The following is a 25,112-nucleotide window of genomic DNA, read 5'->3' as shown; positions in this document are numbered from 1 at the left end:
TGACGTACTTTAGAACGGTAAAATGGCACCTAAACGTTGGCGGGGTGGTGATACTCTATCTCGTCTGGACTGACGTCGTAGGAGTGAGCTCTTGAATGATGATTTATTATGTTTACTGAAATGTGATGTACTGTTTCCTGACAATTAATGATTAGTTGCTTTTCCAATTATACACTTACTTTTTTTTAGCATGTAAATAGAAGAGGGACATATGATTAAAATGTTAGGATATATTTTAAAAAGCTGGCCTATAATCATAAATATGCATCATTGATATAACATTTTAATAAAGAGTTGATTTTTGGGTGACTTTTCTACTTGTGGTGGCACCAGAGAAAATTTCAGAAGTGACAGGGCGGTTTGAAGAAAGAAAAAAACAGATCGCAAATTCCAGCACACGTAAGCCCGGATTTCAGCTTGATACCAAGGCTGTTCGTTAAGAAAAGGCCTAAGCGAGATGAAGACTTGCACCACGTCCTACTTAAAATAAGCCCAGACGCAGAACGGTAGAGAAAGGGTCTTCTTAGCGAAGCAAGTTCCCAGGAGAGGGGAAAAAAGGTGGGGACGATCCCAATAAGAGGTGTAAATTTGGGGCAACAGGGAATAAGGGGTAGAAAGAAGAACTTAAATGATACTTCACAATAAAAAGAGAGGGTTTTAGAGGGTAAAACAAGTAGTTTTGGAAACTGTGGTTAGTACTTAAGGAGAAGATTCTAGGTAATGAAGGTAGAGAAGATTCAGCAAGGGCAATGGCATGGTAGAGACAGGAAGGAAGGAAGGAGGAGAGAGGATGTCTGCTCTGGGCCCAGGGAGGAGGTGAGCCCATTAATTCCAGGGGGACAGCATCAGTCAGACCGAGGGTCTGACTGACCCGATCTGACAGTCTGCCATGCGGCTTAGCCAGCGGCACGCGTGGGCACTCAGGAGAGACAAGCCAGCAAGGGAGAAGCAAAGAGAAAGGAAATGCACCGTTAAGTGTAATCATTGTTTGGACCCATAAAAGGCAGAGCTGAAATAAAAAGAGCAACCTCCTTCCACTCCCCACCAACCCAAATACCCCTAGCAGATAAAGACATCAATGAAAGAAATCCAACATGGTTTACTGCTGTCATTGCTCCTTAAAAGAAATTACTGCTCGTGGAGAAACAAACAAGGCATAGCTTTGTGTAGGCAGAATTATTGACAAAACCAGCTTCAGGCCGAATCTTCACCTGGACAGAAATCTGGCATCTCTTTACATTTCTCGCAGGCTCTTGTGTTTTGAAGAAATGCTCCTACACAGAAGGTAGTTCAGTACCGCGTTCTCCCCCACCTCCCTCCCGTTTTACAGGTGGAAAAATGAAAACACGCCGTGCTCCAGTGACTCGATCAGGCTCTCATGGCGTCCAATGACTGGGCCGTAAAGGGGCTCCCCTGCGCCGGACCCCAGGTCCAGGATCCTTCCATAAATCACAGAGGCTACTGCTTTTTATAGAAGAGCCACCTGCACGCACTTTGCTGATTCATTCTTGCTGCCGTCAGTCACCTGCCCTTTCTGACCCGTTTGCTGGCTTATGTTTTCTAGCTCCATTCTAATCTAAGTGGGAACGTCACCTTCCTCCTGCAGAAAGCATTTCCGCAACCTTTGCCTCTGCTCTTTCATCGGCTGACCACGTGCGCCACGTCCTGCTGGGCAGGCATTCCGTATCACGGGATGCTGAGCACATTTGGGACAGACCATGGGATGCCGCACCTCCAGACTCTAACCTATTAGCCTTTGGTTCTTCAGAAAATACAAATACAAGTAGCCTTTGTAGGTGGTATACTCAGAATGACACGGGGGTAAGCCGGCATCTTAGGGGCCCAGCTTCCTGGTTGGGCCCTGAGCATCCCGAATTTGTGCCTTCCGAGCAGGGGCTGGGTCGACATGAAGGTGCAGGCAGGCTGAAGTGCTTGCACGAGGGAGGTCAGGACGGGTGCCAGGGCGGAGGGGCCCTCAGAGGTGTGGCCTTCCCGGTCACCCTCACAGGTCAGGCAGCGAGCATTTCCCAGACTTGCCAATTTTACCAACCAGGGGAAAAAACAAACAAACAAACAAACAAAAAACAGGGACCAACAGAGCATTTTTGTCTAAAGAAGCAATACCTGTTACCCCCTTCCTTTCATAAAGAAAAGGCCATTGAAGCAAACCAGAGGTAGAAAGGACTTAACTTCGGGGGTGAGAGACCGTTGTTTAAAAGGAGTAAGTAAAGCTTGGCGAAAAAATTCTCCACATCGTTTATGTTTTCCATTTCAGCATGGATCAGTGAAAACTTTTCCCATAGATTAGCACCCATGTCAGGAGAACCAAAAACAAGATGGATGAGAGGCCCTGACATTAATTACCAGGGGACTCTGGAGAAGGGCCGGGAGAAGAGAAGTAGTCCAGGATGACATTCAGAAGTGGCCGGTGAACCCTTCTTTACCTCGGCAAGAGAAGAGAAAACAAAGCACCAGCAGATGTCCAACTGTACTCTGGAATGCTCCGACCCTCCGTACCAAAGAGGCCTTCCCATCAAATATATGCCTCAGGACATGTTCTCTGCTTCTGTACAACTCTGTGGCTCGAGTTAATGTTGCTCGGCCTTGGTGGGGAACCAGCCCTGCCCAGCTTGTGTATCAGACATAGCTTTCTTTTATTAGCCTTTTGAACTTACAATGCAATAGGCTCTAGGGAATTTGACTAGAATATCAACTTCAGGCTCTCCATTCCACTCCTCTGGTCTCAGTCTCATAGCTTCAAATTCATAACACAGCACATTCTTTTTGCTCCTGATTGCTCCTCTTCACAAAAGACCCTCACTGGGTAAAGACAGACTCCCTCAGGCTCTTCAAGACCTTCTGCTCTTTCACTGATGGGATGCCCTTATTTGATGTTTATTTGTTCGTCTGTAATTTTGATTGCATTTTTGCCTAGACTTGCTGTTTTAGCCTTTGTGGTGTACTTCTAAATCTTTTTAAGTTTCCTAAGCCGCACGATTATCGACCAATGCCCCAGAGAGTTAGAGCCTCAGCCCTTGTCAGTTGAAATGCTGTATTCGTCCTGACGTGAAATTTCCTCCCTCCCCCTTGTAGACGGAGGGTCCCACTCGCCATTTTTCCCTTCCCCATCTCTCAGATACCTCCGTTCCCATTCGCACAGCCACCCTCGATGTAAACACGCGTCTTCTTGCCCCTCCCCACAGTCACAGATAGCGGATTAATCTTCTGGAACACCACAATTCTAGTACTTCCCTGCTTACACATCTTCTGTGGCTCCTCAACTGAGAGAAAAATCGCCTGAGTCAGACTGTTACCGACACAATGTCAATAGACTATTGATATTGCAAATTTATTCAAGTGGAGACAATGTGCCCTTCTGGAAAACTTGCTTTAAAACTCAACAACAGGATTATCTGTTGTCTTCCGTGTTTTCCCATAAAATGGCCTCTTTCGTCAAATATTATGTTTTCTAAAGTTATCTTCTGCTTTTGAGAAAAATCTGTGTAAATGAGAGTAGGGCTTCGGAGAAGCAAGTAAACCCGAGAAGAGAAGGAATGATCACTCTGGAGAGGTGGGGCTGTTTTGGGGGGCGGTTCGTTCTTTACCCCTTACATACGCTGAGTGTGGGCTTATGATTCAGCCTGACACTGAGCTGGTCTTTCTCAAAGATGAGCCAGGCTTATGTATTTACTCATATAATGTTGGCGATGCCCCTCTCCCAAACCTTTATTCTCTTCACCTGTAGAAGAGTGAAGCTAAAAATGTATGCTTTTAATCAACTGGTTTTCCAGCCCTTAACCTGCTCCGAGAAGGTTAAGACAGCAGGAGATGTTGGCTTGAGGACATTCTGGAGACCTCTGGCGGGGATAAATGTTCCAGTTAAGTCCGAGTTAAGACTGGCCCTTCCCTGTCTTCCCGGGGCCATCCCAGCACTCTGGGGGCTGCTTAGTGAGGGCACATCCTCTGGTTTCAGGCTTGTGACACAGTAAGGATGACTACGAAGGAGACTTACCCAACCTGCCTTGCTCCCCACTGTCCCCCTGATACAGAGGGAGAATGTTCCCTTCCAACTACTAGAGTTCCTTAGGTTCAAATTTCCTTCCATAGTTTAACAGCCAGCAACACCCCCGGCCAAAAAAATCCTCCCCTGATCTCGCCATCTGTTATGGCAATACTTTTTTTTTTCACAGTGCTAATGTAGCACAACATCTTATCTCACTTCAGTGCAGGAAAGCAGAATTACTAACCCTCTCGTAGCAAAACGGTGCACAAATCCTTCCTCGATCCTCATTCCTAAATGAAGGGCGTGCACAACAGCAAAAACCGCAAAGTGGAGCCTGATTTAAACTTCTAATGGTGGACTCACTGGGAACCCTAATAACAAGACTGTGATTTGTAACACTGTTAACAGCCAAATAATTTACATTGACCTATTCTAGAAATGAATCTGAGGTTTAGGCATTTTAACAATTATCTCAGAGACAAGTTTGTAATTTCTTTGAGTTTCAGTAGCAATATCATCAGTAAAAAATCCGCACAAATTAGGTTCTGGAGAGAAAATGTAAAATGCTTCCATCACTCAGGAAAGTAGAGCAATCAACCAACTCCTAAATCATGAGTCCATCTGGCCCTGGGTTGACTGCTCCCTACATATCACCAAAAATGACAGGGAAAATGCAAAAGAAGAAAGACATAAAGTATTAATTTACATGGTTTCTGTCTCAGGTGTTGGGAGGATCTTGACGAGCAGGGGAGAACTGCACGGGGCTGGGGACGTGGCTAGACCTATTTACACTGCCACGCTGTGTCTCAGTCACAGGTCTTTGCTGTTGGTGACAAACCGGGACAAAGCCACTCTTCTCTTGTTCTAACACCTCAGAAAACGAGTTTAGAGAGGCAGAGGCCTGATGGACCCCTCCTTCCTCAGCTCTCTGGTCCAGCCCTCTCTCTGAGCATGGAGCCTAGTGACAGACGGTCAGACAAGACATATCGTTCAGAGATCAAATCCAAGAAAAGTGACCCGACACCTCTTTCCTTACACAGTTATGATGACCACATCAGGGAGTCGTGACAAGGACATACGGCCCAGTTTTGAAATTCATCTGCCTCAAGACAAAGGCATCCAAGTCAGGACATTCCAGAATTAGTTCCCTTTAGGTTTGGAAGATTCTGGACTGGCCATCATTAAGAGAAGGATCAAACAAACCAACTCTGTTTATTGACTGAGGAGGGTTGAGATGAGCAGGACTCATTTGTTTAGAGAACAGGTCTCGGCTTGCTGGAGAGCTGATGTCAAGGGAAATTTGGGCTTCAAAGAATCTGTAAGACAGAACTGTGCATGCCCTCCTCCTCCCGGATCTACTCCATGGGGCCAGGAAGTGCTCGGAGGGACAAAGCCACGCTTCTCTTTTGTCTTCCTCTTTTGTGTTTTGGCCCTTGTTCTGCCAAATACAGACACCCACCCGGGAAAGGGCATTGCCCTGCGCGATGACAAGGAGACTGAGGGTCAGTTGGAAAAGCTAAAAAAAAATAGGGAGCCCATTTGGAAAGATAACATGTATTTATTATTATAAGTTGCTATTACTAACACCAGCATCATATATAAGATACTAGGTCTGACAGAAACGTGCCTAACTATTTTGGGAAAGGAGACTGGTAATTGGTGAAATGTTTTTTTGTTTTTTGTTTTTTTTTTGCTATCAGCCTGGAAGGGACCTCTGTGAAAAGCTGGGGAGAAATGTCAGAATCACAGAGGTTTTAAAATAGGAAGGGAGTTTTGATCATTAAGAAGCCTTTCATTTCGGGATGTCTGGTGGCTCAGCTGGTTAAGCATCTGCCTTCAGCTCAGGTCATGGTCCAGGGTCCTGGGATCGAGCCCCGCACTGGGTTCCTTGCTCAGCTGCTCAGTGGGGAGCCTGCTTCCCCCTCTGTCTGCCGCTCCCCCTGCTTGTGCTCTCTCTCTGACAAATAAGTAAATAAAATAAAAAAAAAAGCCTTTCATTTCACAGGTGGAGGCACACTTTGGAGGGGTGCTGTGACTTGCCCAAGGTCACACTGTTTGGAGGAAGTGGCCAAATCAGTCATTTGGGGGAAAAAAAAAAAATCACTCACTTGGGAAGCCAGAGTTTTTGTTTCCAGGTTCCCAGCCTTTCGCCAGCCAGCCTGGCTTCTGCCAGGTTCTGCCTGGGCATTTTGGACCACATGCTAGACTGCACTATGCTAAGCTCAAACTCATAGTCTGCAAATCAGAACTCAGGGCTTGCCCACACCCTGCTTCTTCCCTGCCTCTCCCTTCCACGCAGTCACCTCAGCTGGGGAGGTCAGGGGGCTGCTTTCTCCCTCTCTGCTAGCCTTCAGTCACCAAGTTCTAGTCATTTCCTCGCGGCGGGCCAGCCTCCTTCCCTGTACCTTCAGTGCCCAGCCCAAGTTCAGGCCTTCCTTTCTGAACTGGATCCGCTGTCTCCTACCTGACCGCACTACCCTCCCTTAGCCTCTCCCTTCTACGTGAAAGCCATCCTCCTGTTGTCACCAGAATGACCATATTGCCATTAAACTCCTTCACAGGAGCCCTGTCTGCCCAGGACGGAAGGCCCGCCGCACACATCACCACAAGCCCGACTTGAGCGGGACGGCCACCTGCCCAGGTCCCACCCTCCTCCTGCCCCACATGCGTGTCATGCTCTACGCTCGGGCCATATGTTCTTTCCAGAAGTTGCCATCCTGCCTCCCGAGTAGAGGCTTTCTCTGGCTTAGAACATTCCAGCTCTTCTTGCTAGCCTTATTTGTAATCCTTAAGACAAAGCTTAAAAATGGCCCGCCTTGGGCAGTGTTTCTCGCCTCATGCCTGCCCCAGTCCCCAACCTGACGGAGATGGTTCTCCTCCCTATTCTCACCGCACATCTAACAACTCCACCTTTGTGCTCGTCGTTCACGTGATTGTGTACTTCTTTGTCTCCCTCCGTGGACTCTGAGCTCCCTGCCAGGAGCCAATGTGCCTTTTTCACTCTGAACTCTCCGGCATCTAACACTAGCATCCAATTCCCTCCGTCTAACACTAGCATCCGATTGCCCCCATCTAACACTAGCATCTGATTCTCCAGCATCTAACACTAGCATTCGATTCTCCGGCGTCTAACACTAGCATTCGATTCTCCGGCGTCTAACACTAGCATCCGATTCTCCGGTGTCTAACACTAGCATCCGATTCCCTCCGTCTAACACTAGCATCCGATTCCCCTGGCTAACACTAGCATCCTTCTCTGGCGTCTAACACTAGCATCTGAGTCCCCGGCATCTAACACTAGCTTGCGATTCTCTGGTGTCTTAACACTAGCATCCCATTCTCCGGCATCTAACACTAGCATCTGGCACATGATACATTCTTACTGAACGAACACTGTACAGAGTGAGTAAATGAAACCCAGGAAGTCAGCGGGAAAATGGGAAGTGCTTGATGTCCCAAGGGCAAGCACCAAATTCCCAGCTCATCAGCGCCTAGGAGGGTTGAAATAAATTCATAATTTGCAAATCAGTGTGCCTCTGGGACATCACACGTAACGACTTTCCTTTTCTTTAAAGTCTTGCATTTTCTTTTAGGTGCTGTAACCACTTTTGGAAAAAGTACCTCCCTTGAGGCTGGTGTTGCCTGGACCAGTCCCAAGTGGGACTGACTAACTAGGCCTGTGGGAACACCTCCATGTTAAGGAGAATGAAGTATATTTTACAAATTACATTAAAAAAGCAGAATTCCTGATTAAATTAATAAGGCTTCAGTGAGCTAATCTTTTTTTAAAGATCTTATTTATTTATTTGATAGACAGCAAGCACGAGTGGGGGGTCAGAGGGAGACAGGGAAGCAGACTCCCTGCTGAGCAGGGAGCCCGATGATGTGGGGCTCGATCCCAGGACCCCAGGATCATGACCTGAGCCAGAGACAGATGCTTAACCTGCTTAACCGACTGAGCCACCCAGGTGCCCCTAAGTGAGCTCATCTTGACTTGCATATGCACATACAGACTGGTAAACTGCAGGGTGTTACCTTTCTCACTAGCTCTAAATTACAAATAACCCCTGCCTAAACTCATTCCTCTGGGTCTTAAAGGTTTATTCAGTCATCCTGACTCGGTGTTGGTTCACGCAGGAGTTGTGTGATGCTTTCGGATACTCAGCCGTTTTGTGTCCCTGGATTAGAACACTCTTGAAATCTTTCTTTTGTTACTTTGACTCTAACAATCCAGTTTAAAAACTGCATCTGCGAGTAAAGAAATTTCTTCCAATCCCTCCGGGCAGCCTTGGCTTGCCTTTACTAGAACTTGGTTCCTTTTTCCCTTTCCTAGAGCTGGAAACAGAAAGAAGTCTTCCTTCTAGCTGATGCTTGCCTTACATTCACTAAGTACTTAAAAATTTATCCACTACTCCTTTAGATAAACTACAAGTTTGTTCAGTTTTTGCTGTTTATATACTGCTTTTCATTATGAGGCTCAGATGGGAAAATCTTAGTTTATATAAGACTTAAATTCTTAACATAGGTTTAACTTGAGCAAAACCTGGTTTTTAGCCAGAGATACAATGTGGTATTTCTTTACATTAACGTTTCCTCAGAAGTTTAATTTTTTAATATTTATTTATTTATTTATTTATTTGGGGGGGTCTCACTTTACGAACTGCAGATTTACCAACCTTTGGGATGAACCAAGGCCTGGGAAATGTGTTTTGAAGTGTGTGTGTGTATGTTTGCGAGGGGATAGTGATGGATGGGAGGGATGTTAAGTGAGGAGTTGGGGTGGTTTGAAGCATGTGGATGGTACCCCCAATCATTTTATCTTCTTCACAGACTGCTTTCCCCAACCCTGGGAGAGAGTTTGCCACAGGAGTTCTGCATTTGCAGCCCCTAGACATTCTGAAAGCATTCCAGGCCCTTGGAATATAGGCAAGGGGCTTTCTCTGGGAGGCTGAGGAACTAGGGTAGCCAGGGGGTGGGGGCCGCTGAAGCTGCTTTTATTTTGATATCATGGATGAGCCCGAGATACTGGAGAGGCTCTGGAAAATACCCAACTGTGGATCTTCAGTTCTGCAATTGTTAAAAAACAAGAAGTTCCCCTTCAGTGGTTGTCAGTGTGCAATTTCTTGTCCTGTTATCGAACGATCCTTTAAGATGGTTGGTGTACATAACTCAGTCTTAGAGTAAATCACTGGATAATCACTGTGTCAAAGGGGGGTTGCACACATATGAGGCTATCAGATTTAGACAGTTACATGATTAAAGAGGGAATTCAACACTTTTGGAAGCTGCATTTACTCACTCTTGAACCATTATGGAGCAATTTAACACATCTAGAACATTAAATTGCTAAATGGAACAACACACTGAAAGGGTTAATGTAGGCTTGCAACTGTTGAAACACTGCAGATTATCCTGAGAAAATTTGAGAAAATTTTCTATTACGTTATATACCGAGATCTACTGAAAAAAATCTGACTAATCTGTTTTTATTTTTGCTGGGACTTTTTTCAAGTACCATGAATAACATACAAACACCCTATTCCGCTTTCTGTTTTCAAACCTGGACAGAACTAACTATATCTTCAAACTAGACTGCAGAAGAAAATTAGAATAAATCGAGTATTAATAAAAGCATTGCTTTTGTAGAGCTCAGGTTAATGTTTGAAATGTATAGCAGCCACTTTCTTCAAATGCCTGCACATTTCTTTCTTTCTTTCTTTTCTTTTTTTTTTTTTACTGATGTCCCTGGGAATACACATTCTGGTTAAAAATTTAAAGCAAAATTATTAAACAATTAAACAAAATGGCAAACACGGAAATCAACCGTAGTGTTTCCCCATGATTTTAAGTGATCTGATAACATCTCTTAAAAATCATTCTCCATGTCTTAAGTGTTTCCTTCCATGAACAAAGTAAGCAGAGAATAGACAGAGGGTTAGCAGAGGGGAGGTGGGTAGGGGGATGGGGGAGCCAGGTGATGGGGGCTGAGGGGGGCACTTGTCGTGAGGAGCCCCGGGTGTTGCATGCAAGTGTTGAAATCACTGCATTGTGCACCTGAAACCAATATTATACGGTATGCTAACTACCTGGAATGAAAACAGAAACTTAAAAAAAAAAAAAAGAAAGAAAGAAAAAGAAAAAAGAAAATAAAGGGTGGTGGGGGGGCCAGTACCATTTTTAGACACGTATTTATAAAATGGGCTTTGATTTTCACGCAGTTTCTGACAGAAACAGCCTGGCAACGTGGTTTGCGGGCTTGAGTGTTTAGGCTCGGAGATCAGCTGCCCGTCACAGGAAAGGCGATTCTCTCTGTTTTGTCCTGTGGCAGATGCCTCTCCAGTGTCCCTGACATCACAAGCTCCTGCGGTAACACATGTGAGGAGGACACACCACGGCACGGATGTCAGGCTGTTTAGACAAGATTCGGTGTTTACGGGTACGGACACATCTCTTCTCATTTGGATTAACTGTCACTGAGTTTTCCAAATCACCTGCGCCCTCCGTGCACTAGGTTGAGTCTGTGCTCCAGACCCTCTCTACCCTGCCTGTCTTCTCTCCTCTGAGACCCCTCTTTGATACTTTCCCAGAGTCTCAGAACGGATGTCAGGGGGAGTGATGGGTTTGCCATGGGCACAGAGGTAATTTCATTATCAAGAAATGGTACAGAAGCTCATTCTGAAATTGCTAAGCTTGGATGAGGGATGATAAAGCACCCAAATGAGAAGCTAGAGACCCAGATAGACCTACATAAATATGTAAAAGCTGAAACTCGTTTATTTACTCCCTCCATCTGAATATAGCTCATGAAAGATCACAGAGTCAGCTCCACAGATACAAAGCTCTAAACACCCAGAGTCCCAAGAGAAAAACGACCCTCAACCTGCTCCTGTATCTGTACAGATCAGTGAGAACTCACAGCAGTTAAAAAAACATGTTGTCTTCTTTAACCAAACAGAAGAGCATCAGAAAGCTATGCCCAAACAGTTTGTCTTTTCTGGGGGTGAGCAAGCAGAGACCTGTGAAATGCCATTTACTATTCAATAATTTATTCTATTGCCCCATTTCAATAAACCGGATTTGCTTTTGTGTGCATTCAAGTGTAAGAACCGCGGTTTTGCTTTGGGTCTGAACGTTTCAAATAATACATTTTTAGCAGGTGAGATCTTTTTGACCATCCCGGAATTATTCCAGCTAAGGAATCGTAATATGTGATCATTGTTTTTAAAAGGTGTGAAGACCAGCATGACACAGTCCCTAATACTAAGGGAAGGGAGTAACGAGGCTTATCACAGTGTCCTCACACAAGGGGGCCCCATTAGCTAGTTGGACATCCTTTGTACTGCCTGGCAAGTCAATGGAAGAGGAGATCTTGGACGAGATGGCTTATTCAATCAGCAATACAGAGTTACTCAGTTCAAGAAACAGATCAGTCTACCTCCGAGATTTCAAAGCTGAGTTACAAACCCTCTGCTGCCTACTGCAGTCTTCCTATCATCCCGTCCAGCGGCACGTCTAAGAATGTTGGCCACTTCTCTTAACAAGTCACGATAGGGACATAATCACGGCAAGTAGCAAGGAGAAAAACTGCTGCTAAGGAGAAGATGCTACCTCTAGTTTTTGAAATGAAGGTACTTGTACTTTGGAAATGATCTGTGTACCCTGAAAAATCACCCTATTTTATTGGTGACTGATAAGAATCTCAATTTGGGAACTGGGTTTTCTCTTCCTAGAATCATCCTTTCCGATCGCAGGTACAACAATGTACTTCAATTGTACCTTCCTGGGACACATTTTCTGTCTTTACTCCAAGCTGACTCCTTAACACCAACATTTCAGAACACAGTGCCATCAAGATGAAGTAATTCTTTTTTTTTTTTTTAAAGATTTTAGTTATTTACTTGAGAGAGAGAGAATGAGAGATAGAGAGCACGAGAGGGAAGAGGGTCAGAGGGAGAAGCAGACTCCCTGCTGAGCAGGGAGCCCGATGCGGGACTCGATCCCGGGACTCCAGGATCATGACCTGAGCCGAAGGCAGTCGCTTAACCAACTGAGCCACCCAGGCGCCCAAGATGAAGTAATTCTTTCATTAACTATTTTACTAATACACCAACTGAGGAAGTTCTGATTGTACAAAGCAAACGAAACTTGAGTAAATATGTAATATTGGGTAAATATATTTAAAAATGTCAACAACAAAGAATGAAAATTGTTAATATTTTCAGCATTGACTCTTGGTACAGAGAGGTCCAAACTATCTCAGAAATCGAGTGAGAAAACTTTATAGGATGCTCTTTCCATGGAGCCTGGGCAAGAGCCAGTGATGGGTTCTTTCGGGCTCTTCTGTAAAAATAAATATTCTCTTGTCTACATCGTTGGCTTCTCTCTCTATTCCTTTGACCAACAAATAGTTATTGGAAGAGTTCTGTATGCACTGCGACATTCCGGGAGTTGTGGGAGCCACAAAGATAATTAGTTTGCATTTTATAAAATGCTTTCACATTTTATTCTGTACTCACAGCAGTACTGTGGCACATTACTGGTAAACTAAAGTTTGTACCGAGAAAAAAGTAATACAATTAAAACATGTAAGGTAAGTAATTGAGCTAATTCACTTTTACAATTTCCTTGGTAGAAAGGACAGCAACTGTACTTTAATCAGTAGGCAGATTTATTGATCCTCAGGTCTTCTGCGAGCTGTTTCTGTCCTAGAAAGCTTTTAATTTCAAGGCTTTTAAGGCACTAGGCTAGGACGAGAGCCGGACATGTACAGGTGGGAATTTGGGCCGAAAAGTTTAATTTCTCTTTGCGAAAGAGGAATTTGTGCAGAAATATGATTACAAAGCCTGTATCAGCTCTAGGGACTGGGGTCATGGAAGTCACAGAAAACAGGTGTTTTTCAGTTGGGAATGGTGATTCTCCCCCCCCACCCCACAATCTCCTTGTGGTTTTCGTAGAATTCTGACCATTGTCAAACCTCCCATATCCCTTCTTTATGAAATCACCAAATATCCTTCTAAGGTCTAACTTAAACACGCAGTATTGCACAAATAGGAAGGGGAGTGTGACAGATATTACTAGCATTCTGGGAGTGTGCTGGCTCATCAACGATGGGGAACACCAAGGAAATCTGGGAGGGAATTCAGACGCCCCGGCTGCGCACCCCCTGCCCCCCAGCACCGTCACCCAGTCACGTGTCCAAGCCAGGAGGTAGTAAGCAGAAACTCTCCTCAAGACTGATGGGTGGAGACAGGGGTTAAGCTTACCCACCCACAGCTGCCAACTGACGCAGACAAAACGCGCTGTTCTGTCTCAAGAGGGAGGGCTATCAGAGGGGCTGCCTGCAAATGGCATTCCCCTCCCTTCTTTTGTGCGCTTACTTCTGAATGTATTTTAAAGTTTCTGAAGCTTAGGGGCACGTGCGTGGCTCAGCCGGTTAAGCAGCTGCCTTCGGCTTAGGTCATGATCCTAAGGTCCTGGGATGGAGTCCTGCCTCGGGGCTCCTTGCTCAGTGGGGAGCCCGCTTCTCCCTCTGCCTGCCATTCCCCCTGCTTGTGCACTCTCTCTCCTTTCTCTCTCTCTGATGAATAAATAAATAAATAAAAACTTAAAAAAATAAAAAAATTTAAAGTTTCTGAAGCTTAGATAGAAGAGGTGGGCCCTTGCTCTTTCACAGCCAAAGTGTGAAAATGTATAAAAAGAAAAAAAAAAGATCACTTGTTATTCTGACATGCAGATTCTGAATTACTTGGGTTAAGTGCCCTATTTTCATTCTCAGACTGTAACACACTGTTTTGCAAAATGCAGAAATGTTTCTTAGACATTTTTTAGTCACGTCTTTTGCTGCAGACATCCAGAGAACAAGTGATGAAAGCATGGTTTTTAAAAAGTAGTATTTCTGTTAATTTTATTAGAGAAATGATTTTTCAAGCACTGATTTACTAAACCACTATATTCTTAAATTATAACCCCAGTATATTTGTATGTATAAATATATGCAGGTTTATATTTGGAAAAATATTTTAATAATGGTTTTGGTAATAAGTTGCCTTCACTTAGCTTATTTATGACTTAATAGTTATTCTTTATATATGATGTGTAACGAATTTGTATCGGTGAAGATATGATTGTGATGTATTTGTTAATTACAAATTTATTCTTTAAAACAATGCTTGCCCCTTATGCTCACGAGATTGGCTTGCCAATTCAACGTCTACTTTCGTTGGCTGTGCTGATTCTGAACTAAGTTTGGGGTTCTTGGAGAGTGTCTGCTACTGGAGAAATATAGGTTTTTGTGCGCCACACTTTAAAAAAAAAAGGCAAAAATCCTAAGTTTGTTTATACCAGTCCAGATCAACTCTACCAGTCGAGGATATCCCTTTCTCTAATTTTTCCAAACTTGATTAAAATTCCTTTGTAGGTCACAAGTAAACCACTGTATCTGCTGCAATAAGTTCACGTGTCAGCAGTAACCCACACGATAAACTTCTATGCAGTGTCAATTCCCGGAACAAATAAGGACACATTCAAAAGTGGCCCACAGAGCAGAGCTTGAGTCCTAGACTGTACTAAAAACTTATTGCTCTATTTTATTTTTCCTCCCTGCTTTGAACTAAACCGAAACCCTACCAACGCCACCATGATTTCCTGAAGGTCTTATAATCAGAGCAGCTCTCCTGCCCAGTCTCATCTGATGGTAGCACTTTTCCTACACTCTTTTTTGCCTCTTTGGCAATATAGCCTGCTATCACTTTGAAAATGGTGCAAAGGAAGTGCTTTCCATTAACTTCCAATTTATTCCTTTCCTATTGCGATCCTAAAATGAGCAAAAGGAATGCTAAGAACAGAATTTTAATGTAATTCAATTGAAAAGGTTTGTTCCTCTGACAAAATCATGCTGCTGGGGAACATTCATTTTATTAAAAGGGAACCTGTCAAAAAAGAAAAGCAATTCAAGCTACAGGAGAACTCAGCTTTATGTATAAGATCCATTCCCGAAAAGTTGTACGGAAAATATTTGTATATTGGATCATTTTTTTTCTACCGACTTTTATTATAATTTTAGAGTACATGTACTCCTACAGAAAATACTTCTGCTTCAGCATATCATTGTAAAAATCACACCAAGGAACTCAATATTCATTTCAAGGACTATTTTGCATTTGTCAACATGCCATCTCTGTACATCTAATTTCTCCTTATGGTTTGTGTGATGTTAGTGAAGTGAACAGTAATCGAAAATGATTTTACATATGTGTTCACTGCAAAGTACATATCCCATAAAATATACAATGGCCGATTCTCATTTCATTCTGACTGACCTCACAGACTGTGACTGTTCAAATAGCACCCCCCCTGGGCCACTACTCACATACTTAGTACAAGAATATCCTGGCAGCATGAAACTCATGCTTTTTCATACGCCTTCCACAGCAACCAGCACTTGCTGATTTGCATTTAGTGGAAAGGTCCTTTTAGTGCAGTTTAGATTCTCCCATAACTGATTATAAAAAGTCAAGGCCTTCTATTGGATAGGAATGACGTCGGCAGCATTGATATAAACCGCCAAATTCATTGTGAATGTTTTTAACGGTCCTCTTCAGTGACAGCTTTCTCACAGGGGCAAATGTACGCCCAAAGTGTTTATGCCAAAAACCAAAGCTGTAGCGTATTTCTCCCAAATTTTGCTGCTAGTAGGTTAGGTCTGCATGAAGCAAAATGTTAATCCTTAAGCAGAAGTAGACTGACCGGGAGGCCAATGATGTGGAAGCTTTAGAACCTCTCATTGCACGGGCCCCTCCTTTGGTCTAATTTTGTCTTCTTTTTCAGAGAGCGAGGGATCCCCAAATTATAGAAGCTCCAGGTCCCCCCAAACCTGGACCCCACCTGCCCTTGAGATTATATCATTATTCTTAGATTACATTACTCTTATCACAGCATTTTATAATCAGAGCAGAATTTGGATATACTTACTCAAAAAATGTTGTCCATCCAGTCTCATCGCTTTTGGTGGCTAAAAGGCCACTATTGCCATGGTAAGTAAACAAAACTAATTCTAGTCCTTGAGCGGTCATGCTTTTCAAACATCCATTTGTTCCTATTGTCAACCATATGACTTGGTTATCCGGAGACACCACTCGAACTGGCATCCGATTCGGGTCCCGTCTAATTCTGAGAGTATTGCCATTGCTGTCTGTCACAGCAGTTACATCGTTATCATTGCTGTAGCTAAAATTATACAGGTAATCACCAGTGACTAAACTTACAGTATACTGGTGAGTGCCATTGATGTCAAAGATATAGAGTTCCTGGTCGGTTGGGGAGGCAACTTCGTAAAAGTTCATAGAGTTAAGGAAGGGCTTGTTCTTCGACACGGCCCGGATCCGGATGTTGCCCAGGTCCGCAATGTACAGGGTACCATCGGGGGAGGCGGCCAGGGAGGACGGGGCACTGAGCTTGGCGTCTTTGGCGTACCCGTCTCCACTCTGGTAACAGTCGCAGTTGGCGTCATTTTTGCAGTCACACTCGGAAGGTATCCCCGCCACCAGCGAGATCTCCCCGTCCGTGGTGACCTGCCTTATCCGGTTAATTTTCTTCTCGTCGGTTTCCGTGATGTACAGGACCCCGCTGTACGACACGGCGATGGCGGTGGCGGATTCCAGGGTCGTCTGGACTGCATGCTTCCCCACGGAATATTCCACCCCTGGGACCTGGCAGTGCATGGGCCGTCCAGCAGCAATGCGCACTTGGCGGTTCTCAGTGATCTGCAGGACTACGTTATTATCCAGGACATAAATGGAGTTATCCATAGGGTTAATGGCGAGGTCAGTGGGCCACTCCAGACGCACCTTAATAAAAAAAGAAACGGCCTGGTTAGTCCCTTGCTGTGCGGCAGTTAATTTGCCAGAGGAGTAAATTAGAACCATTCAAGGAAATTCCCCTTAATTTGATAAACTGTTTTAAAATTGTTTTCTGGCATAGCTACTGTAAAATAAACTTAAACATTTTGAGGGGAGACAAATGGAGGAAATAACATTTTAGTTAAAAAGGCAGCTCATTGGAAGATTTGCACGTTATAGCCAACAAGCAAACGAACCTCTAAGCAGTGAGTTAATAGGTATCAATGAGATATGAACACATATGTTCCTTCAGCTGTAATAACCACCGAACGTCGAGGCTTTCTAGGTTATGAATACATGAGTGTTCTATTGTGTTTTCAATCAGGCCAACAGTAAAGTTCCTCATTCTAAATATAAGTCCCGTGGGACTAATCATAGTGGGTTCTCTCTACTACTTAAAGAGCTCATGCAATCAAAAGGTTAGAGATTTAAGCTGTTTTGTTCTTTCTGGAATATCTGCCTGTTGCTACTTTACTGGTATTTTATTACGAATGCTTTAGCGTTTCTTCGTGCTAATTATTCTGTAATCTCATTGAATTCATCAAACGCAGAACGACAGAAGAAAACAGCTTTTTATTAGCTCCTGAGAAACATTTAGATGGAACAGCTTTAATACCACGAATGCCACACATGGTATATCCAGTTTAATATGGGGCCATCACAGACTACCGACCTAGTCAACCCAGACGCTCAGAAGGAAAACAAACAATGCAGCTTAAGATTTTAACTACCTGGCTGATGTGCATGCTGGTGTCACAGGTTAAAGGTCTGGCTGAAGTCAGATCGTTAGAGCCCAGGAGAGTTGATATGATCCCATTTTGATCAACTTTTCTGATCATGGTTCCATCAACAAAGTAGATCAATCCATTCTTATCAATCGCCATTCCTTTTCCAAGAGAAGTAAGCATGACCAACTTTTCAAACGGGATTCATTTTTAGGCCCATCGTTAAATTCAACATTCAACGCCAGGGATAACATGGCTGATAGGTACCAGGTAAGGTTGTAGATTGCAAATACATTAGGAAAAACCCAACAGAGGCATTTATAACACAAATCTATGTAAAATGTAATAAAGAAATAACCAAAATTTGTAAGAATCTCCACTTAGTGTATGAATCATAGAGGCGCTCCCTGCATCCTAAATATAAAATTAAAACTTCTGTATAATGCTGTTATCTATCAATTATAGAAACAAGTCAAATTCTTTTACTCGGGACTTAGAATAACTGTATTCTAACAAAAATAGATCTGAGCCAAGGTTAGCGTTTCGTTGACCTTGTTACAATGAAATTTGCTATTATGAATAATTCAGTACAACAAATGCTTTTTTTCCAGTCTTTGTTCACATAGTAGTTGCTAGCTATAATGAAAAAAAAAAAAAGCCCCAAACCAAAAAACACTGTAATGAATGGCATAATACATGAGCAACGAGTCAGTCCCAACTGGTTTAAAAGCTAGAAACCTTTATCACATAGAATTTTACCCCTTGTTACCTCTAGAAATTCCTCACAGCAAGCATTTTTTTCCCATGGCATAGAAACAAAAGTTTAATAGCTCCAGACTGGGTGAGGACTAATAGCGTTGCTTAGTGATGGTTTTTAAAGAGGCCTGGGACTCATTCACGACAAAGAGATTCCAGGACAATGAAAGAATCTGGACACTTCCTTGAAGTTTAACAGGATGTGACCTGAATAATATGGACTAGTTGCTTTATTCTTTGAAAAGTTGAAAAAAAATGATATGATAAAAAAAATGCCACGAACCCAGTATTTACTGTAAAATCAACTTAGGATTCTGGCAGTTTCTTGCTTCACGGCTTTGAAAAACACTGGATGTGAAACAGCTTTCTAGAATACAGTTGAGGGTAAAATGTTAGATTCAGCATTAAACACAATCAGGCACTAACTGGGTTTTCTATATATATATATTTTAATAAAAAGAAATCCTCAAATTGATAAATGCCAGTACCTTTGGGACTCATGAGTGTTGCTTCTATAGCCTTCCCCCCATCTCCACATCTGGCTTCATCGAATGGAAGGCACTGCTCCCCAGTCCCAGCGACCACTTCAGCATTTTTAGTCAAATCTTTTGTACCCGTAAGTGACTTTGGGCGATAAATTCTGCGGGTGTTCGTGTCAGAAACATACAAATCTCCTGTGACTGGATCGGTTGCCAGGTAGTATCTATGAGCTGGGTTGCTGCTGAAAAAAAAAAGGATCATACGTAAACATCCCAAGACAGTTACTCCTAACACACAGGGGAGAATTAAGAGCGAAACAAAACAGATCATGAGGAACTGATTATAAACCGAAATCCATTATTAAAGACTGGAAAATGAACAGCATATTTAATAACGACGTCAAAGAATGAGAAGAATTGAAAGTGAACTCTGATAGGACTGCTGTCCTCCCTTGCTTGTGATGGAGGATTTAATTTATTAAATTTATTAAAACAGCCATCTTGAAAATAATCCCCTTTAGAAGGCAATATGTTTTTAGCCTAAAACAAAGAGAGAAGCAAGTTCTCTAAAATCCTTTTGGTTTGATGAAAAGCCATTAATAAATTGCCCTTGAGTGATAGACATGAAGTTTATTCTGGGGGGAGGGTGTCTCTGTCCAACTCCAGGGAAGCAGAACTGATTCCACTCACACCTCGTCACAGGGAATTCTCCTGTTTTGCTACAAATCCAAATCACACGAACACTTGCCCCTCACAAAAGTAGCATTGTGTCTGTCCTGGTTGCTCTAGCATCATCCAGAAAGGCGATCTGATGCAGTTATGACGTTTGTCTGGAGCTAGGGGGTGAAATACTAAAATGAGGTCACTCATGTGCAGGAGGCCATCTCAGTCGGTGGCCCAATGCAGTGAGCCAGAACAGTAAACCCATCAGTTTTACTTTTAAAATTGTAAATTAAGCGGCTCTGAGACCTTTCTATGAATTTGGTGAGATGTAGGCATTTTTCACAAAATACCATGCCTCAATTTTATACATATCAAGGAATGCAAATGTAAACATCATCAAGGACTGGACAAACTATGACACTTAGCTGGAATGAGAAAGTTAATCTCCTGATAAACACTCAACACCACGTTCTTAGGGTTAATGTAATTTTGTACATGGTGCAAATAATGCCTTCTGGAAAAAAAATTTCCAAAAAGAATTAAAACAATTTGGTGTCCCCATAAAGATGTCAACAGATAAGAATCCATCAGATTCTACATTATCTTGATGATAAACTTGGCTTTACTAACTTTCTCTCCTTCTCTCTCTCTACACACACACACACACACACACACACACATTTTATTCTTGTTTCCATTTATTTTATCTGTGAACATCTAAAAGATGTAGTAAAAATCGAACTATATGAAAATGTTGATTCTAAATAATGGTGTAGGAGTCTCCTCATTACAATTAGGTTCTAAGGAGACAATTCTCACCACTTAATGCTCTTCCTCTTAAGTGGTGAATACATGTACTTTATGGGTCCTGTGAGAGAGACCGCTGTTAAAACAGCAAGTTCTTGGTTTCATGAGTGTGCCTCACATTGGTGGGCGCACAGCTGGCCACACGTGGAATCTGCATGGAATCTTCTGGAACTCTGAAAAGGCCTATGGCTATGACGTGGATTTAATGGAAACACTGAGACACACAAAGCTTTGAATAACTTCAGGTTTCGGGTCTCCTTTCTACTCTTCAATATCTTTTAGTAACGAGACATTTTTGAGCAAGAAGTCTTGAGTGGGTAAATATGTGTAAAAGGGTGAACACCGAAGCAAAGGACTCAAAGAGATACAAGTCATTTGAGGTAAGACCATTTCAGACCTACTGGGTTTTACCAAATGATCACCTTGCCATGTTAAATGTTATTATGTCACTTTTCTAAATTGATGCCTGAAATTTTAAATGCACAGACATACTGTGTTCCTTGATGTGGTAGTTTATTACTTTGTAACTAAGTGAAAAGCTACAACATATCAATATAACCTTCAGGGCAATTTTAAGAGGTTATTTTCCCCCTAAAAACAGCCTAATATGGACAGAGCTGGTCTTTCAGATCTACAGTTGGTGACAAGGTTGCAACTCATCCAAACTGGGTCTATTTTGAGGGACATGACACTGGAGAGACTTCTCTAGTCTTTCCTCTCTCTCCAATTATATACTAATTATAAATAGATAGCTGGTTATGAGAACACACACACATACACACACACACACACACACACACACACACACACACACTTCGTTTTCTTGTCGGCTGTGTATCTATGAGCATGACCCCTAGACCAGACCGCTGGGATGTGAATCTTAGCTTCATCACTCACTAACTGTATGAACTTGAGCAACCTATTGAACTTACCTGTGCTTCAGATTCCTTATCTGTAAAGGTGATAATAACAATAGTACACATTTCATAGGATGAGCTAATACGGAGAAAATGTTTAGAACAGTGCCTTGTATGTAATACACACTCAATAAGCATTAGCTATTCTTAATATTTGCTTTTGTTCTGCCCCTCTCACACTGCTCTATGTCTTTTGCCTTGTAACTCTCTATAGTAGAGGAGTGTAATATAATTATTGTTAATGACCTCAAGTATGACTAGCTTTCTGAAAATGTTACTAAGGAAAAAATAACTAGTTAAACTTGGGACACCTTCAAATTTGTTTTCTTGGTCCTGCTGTTATGCTATAAGATCCTAAACTATTAAAACAATGCAGACCCTTCTTTAAACATCCACTTGGAATTGTTTCTAGAGTAAGGATGATAAAGGTAAATGAGTAATGCAATCCAGTGTAAATTCAGTTGGAGTTAGGTATTCGTATGAAATACCTTTATAAAGCCACAAGGTCACTTTTAAGAAAATAGTATTAAGAAGTCTCTCTCGCTTTCACATGTACAAAGGGTGGGAAGGTACCAACTCCAGGAGAGCAGGCCAAGGTCTTTTTGTTTCTCAGTGTTGAAGTACGATCATCAATCGTTCCTCTGAATTTTCAGAGCCATATGACTTGGTCTTCAAATACATATGGTTTGGCTCAAGGACAAACACCTTTGGGGTACTCTGGGAATATTCAGTAATTTTTCAAGTGGAGGATAATATGCAGAATTATTCATTTAAATGACATCCAAGCCCAGGGTTAGGGGGACTTAATCATGAAATCCTTTTCACCCTCTTCACAAATCTTTTCTAAAATATCTGTTGAAAAGGCTATTTGTAGCAAAATCCTTCAAGAGCAACCTCTAGGAGATAGTTTTTAAAATAAAGAATATTAATTCAATTTTTCAGTCCAAAGATATATAAAAACAAAGCAAAACTTAGATCATGATCTCCCCATCTATTTAACCCACTTATAAACTATATAGAACTGTACAAAATGAAAAGTGAAAGGACTCTCCCTTGTCCCTTACCTCCAATATTTCATGATAAAAAAAGCATCTATCCTAAAAGACGTGTCTATTTATAGACATATACATATGTCTATAAATACATCATGCACCAAAGCTGTTCTGCACCTTGCCTTTTTCATTTAATAGCGTATAAGGGAGAATTTTAATACTGAGCAGTTCTAACTATATAAATCATGGTTTTACAATAAAGGAGAATAAAAACTTCAGGACCCGGATGAAGGATGATCTAAAAAAAAGGGGTGCTTGGGTGGCTCAGTCGGTTAATCATCTGACTCTTGATTTCAGCTCAGGTCGTGATGGAGCCCCGTGTCAGTGTCCACACTCAGCAGGGAGACTGCTTGAGATTCTCTCTCCCTCTCCCTCTGCCTGCGTGCATTCTCTCTCAAATAAATAAATAAAATCTTAAAACAAAAGAATTATATAAAAACTATACATGATTTTTAGGGGCGCCTGGGTGGCTCAGTCATTAAGCGTCTGCCTTCAGCTCAGGTCATGATCTCAGGGTCCTGGGATCAAGCCCCACATCGGGCTCCCTGCTCCGCGGGAAGCCTGCTTCTCCCTCTCCCGCTCCCCCTGCTTGTGTTCCCTCTCACTGTGTCTCTCTCTCTGTCAAATAAACAAATAAAATCTTTTAAAAAATTATACATGATTTTTCATGATGTGCTTCATTTTGAGAATAAAAAAACCAGATCTTTGAAGTGGCTGCTTGAGCTATAGGACATGAGTCCAAAAATAGTGGACATTCGAGTCATAAGCTTTGCCTTTACTGACGTCAGTTTTATTCCAGTGGGATAGTAATAAGAGAATGTCCGAAGTGGTGCTTACATTTGCCATTTCCTGTCCTGAAGCATCTCCTTCTTTGAAGACACAGAGATGTCTAAATCAAGCAACATATGTCAATGGTTTTAAAAATGTCTGCCAAATGAAAGCTCTAATTTTGCACACAACTCCATTGTCCAGAATAACAAATGTGGAGGAGTACAGAGTCTTGGAGAAGAGAATTTACCTCTGGAAATATTCCCCCATGGAATGGTAGGAAATGAGAACTGGATGAATTCTCTACAGTGCAGCCTAGCATGGCAGATTAGAGCTGCTTCTTAGAGCCCAGCCCCTTCTAAATGAAAAGAGGGATCAGTACCAAGCACTAAAGAAAAAAAAGGTGAGTTTGGAAACTTTCAGTTGACTGGATGCAGAGAAGCTCTGAACAATATATGGGATGGGTCAGGGGTTCAAGGACACCGGATGTAAGCAAGAGCTTTCTGACAGATGGAGCTAGCCCTTGTGCTCCGAATTCCTGAAAAGCCAAAGCCCTCGAGAGGCTGGTGCACTAGTACAAATGGGTGGTGAGTTTTTAGGTCAACAACAGGTCTCATGTGGAAAATGTGAAGCTACAGTGACTGAGTGTGGCTGAACAAAATGGATGGTTTGCGGGAGTCCCTGTTCACCAGGAGAAGCACCATGGCCTTCTTGTACAATTGATTGAGATTTTCATTTCAGAGAGGTTTAGGATAATATTAAGATTTTTGACTAAGGGCAGCAAAATCAAAGCAAGCTAAGAACCTTTAGTATCCTGCACCTTGATGTATCCATCCTGCACTGCCTAGATTATCACGATTCCCAAGCAAAACTTCTCCATGGACACAGATCAAGCGGTAAACACAGACTAGATGTGCTTATTCATTCTGTCATAATTCAACCTTCTTAGACTAGAGAAATACTTGCAAAGAACAAGCTATAGAATAGGTTTCATTAGTACTTCCATCTTTTTATTGGAAATTGTGCCATAGCCCTTAGAATACAGAAAAGAGTGAATTATATTTGTGGATGACAATAAAATGCCTCTTTTCTGGCAACTAAAACTTTTTATACTTGCAAACAGGGCTTTGGGATGTGGTATTTCTGTGCCTGTTTGATTTTTAAATATTAAGTCAATAAGAAGTGCTGAATCAAGAGGGTAGAGCAAGATGGCGGAGGATTAGGAGACCTGGATTTCGTCTGCTCTCAGGAATTCAGCTGAATAGGGATCAAACCATTCTGAACACCTACGAACTCAACAGGAGATCGAAGAAAAGAATAGCAACAACTCTGAACAGAAAAGCGACCACTTTCTGGAAGGTAGGACGTGCAGAGAAGTGAATCCGAGGCGATATTCGGGAGGATAGACGGCGGGGGAGGGGCCTCCGTCGGCCGCTTCTGGCAAGTGCTAGAGCCGCGGAGCACAAAATCGGACCTTTTAGAAGTCGTCTCCGCTGAGGGACGTCGCTGCAGTGGCTAAGCGGGGGGTGGAACCCTCACGGGACAGTGTGGTCTCAGGACCCTCGGGGTCACAGAAAGACCGGGGGTGCCTGAGTGCGGCAGAGCTCCCAGGTATCGGAGCGGGGAAGCCGGCTGCAGAGACGGAGCCGAGGCGCGGGCTCTCAGCTCGGGGTGGCCATAGACTGTGATCCGCGGCCCAGTCGGGCCACTGCTCCTCCAGCAGGGACCCAACAGGCGGCAGAGCCGGGGAGACTCCCCTTCCTCCCCCGGGAGGAGCGGTGTGGGAGCGCACCGCAGGGATCTGCTGGGTTTGGAGACTCCACACGGGGTCGGGGGCCAGAGATAGAAACGCTCGGTCACAGGCTGGGTGAGCATGGAGTGCGGCCGGAGACCGGGGAGATGGGAGTGATTCACTGCTTTTCTCTGGGGGCACACTGAGGAGCGGGGCCCCGAGTTCTTGGCTCCTCCAGGCAGAGATTGGGAGGCCACCATTTTCACCCTGGTCCTCCAACGCTGTACAGAAAGCTTGCAGGGAACAAAAGCTCC

The 25,112-nt window shown here is 43.1% G+C and overlaps 1 protein-coding gene across 4 annotated transcripts in view; it reads right to left on the bottom strand.

Annotated features, from left to right (window-relative positions):
- The window catches only part of TENM3 (teneurin transmembrane protein 3), a 1,496,942-nt gene that overhangs the window by 20,788 nt on the left and 1,451,042 nt on the right, over positions 1-25,112 (bottom strand). For all 4 annotated transcript variants that reach the window (XM_073902279.1, XM_073902283.1, XM_073902281.1 and 1 more), the window contains 3 exons: positions 18,869-19,101; positions 17,631-17,785; positions 15,974-16,848 (listed from right to left, as the gene is read on the bottom strand). In XM_073902279.1, coding sequence (XP_073758380.1) covers positions 15,974-16,848; positions 17,631-17,785; positions 18,869-19,101 — 1,263 coding nt within the window. The remainder of the gene's footprint in view (positions 1-15,973; positions 16,849-17,630; positions 17,786-18,868; positions 19,102-25,112) is intronic.

The sequence above is a fragment of the Callorhinus ursinus genome, unplaced genomic scaffold (genome assembly GCF_003265705.2).
Source record: "Callorhinus ursinus isolate GAN/ISIS: 27379988/994484 unplaced genomic scaffold, GSC_fseal_2.0 scaffold17, whole genome shotgun sequence".
NCBI classification, from domain to species: Eukaryota; Metazoa; Chordata; class Mammalia; order Carnivora; family Otariidae; genus Callorhinus; species Callorhinus ursinus.
The sequence above is the reverse complement of the archived record's forward strand: the minus strand, read 5'-3'. Positions and strand labels throughout refer to the sequence as shown.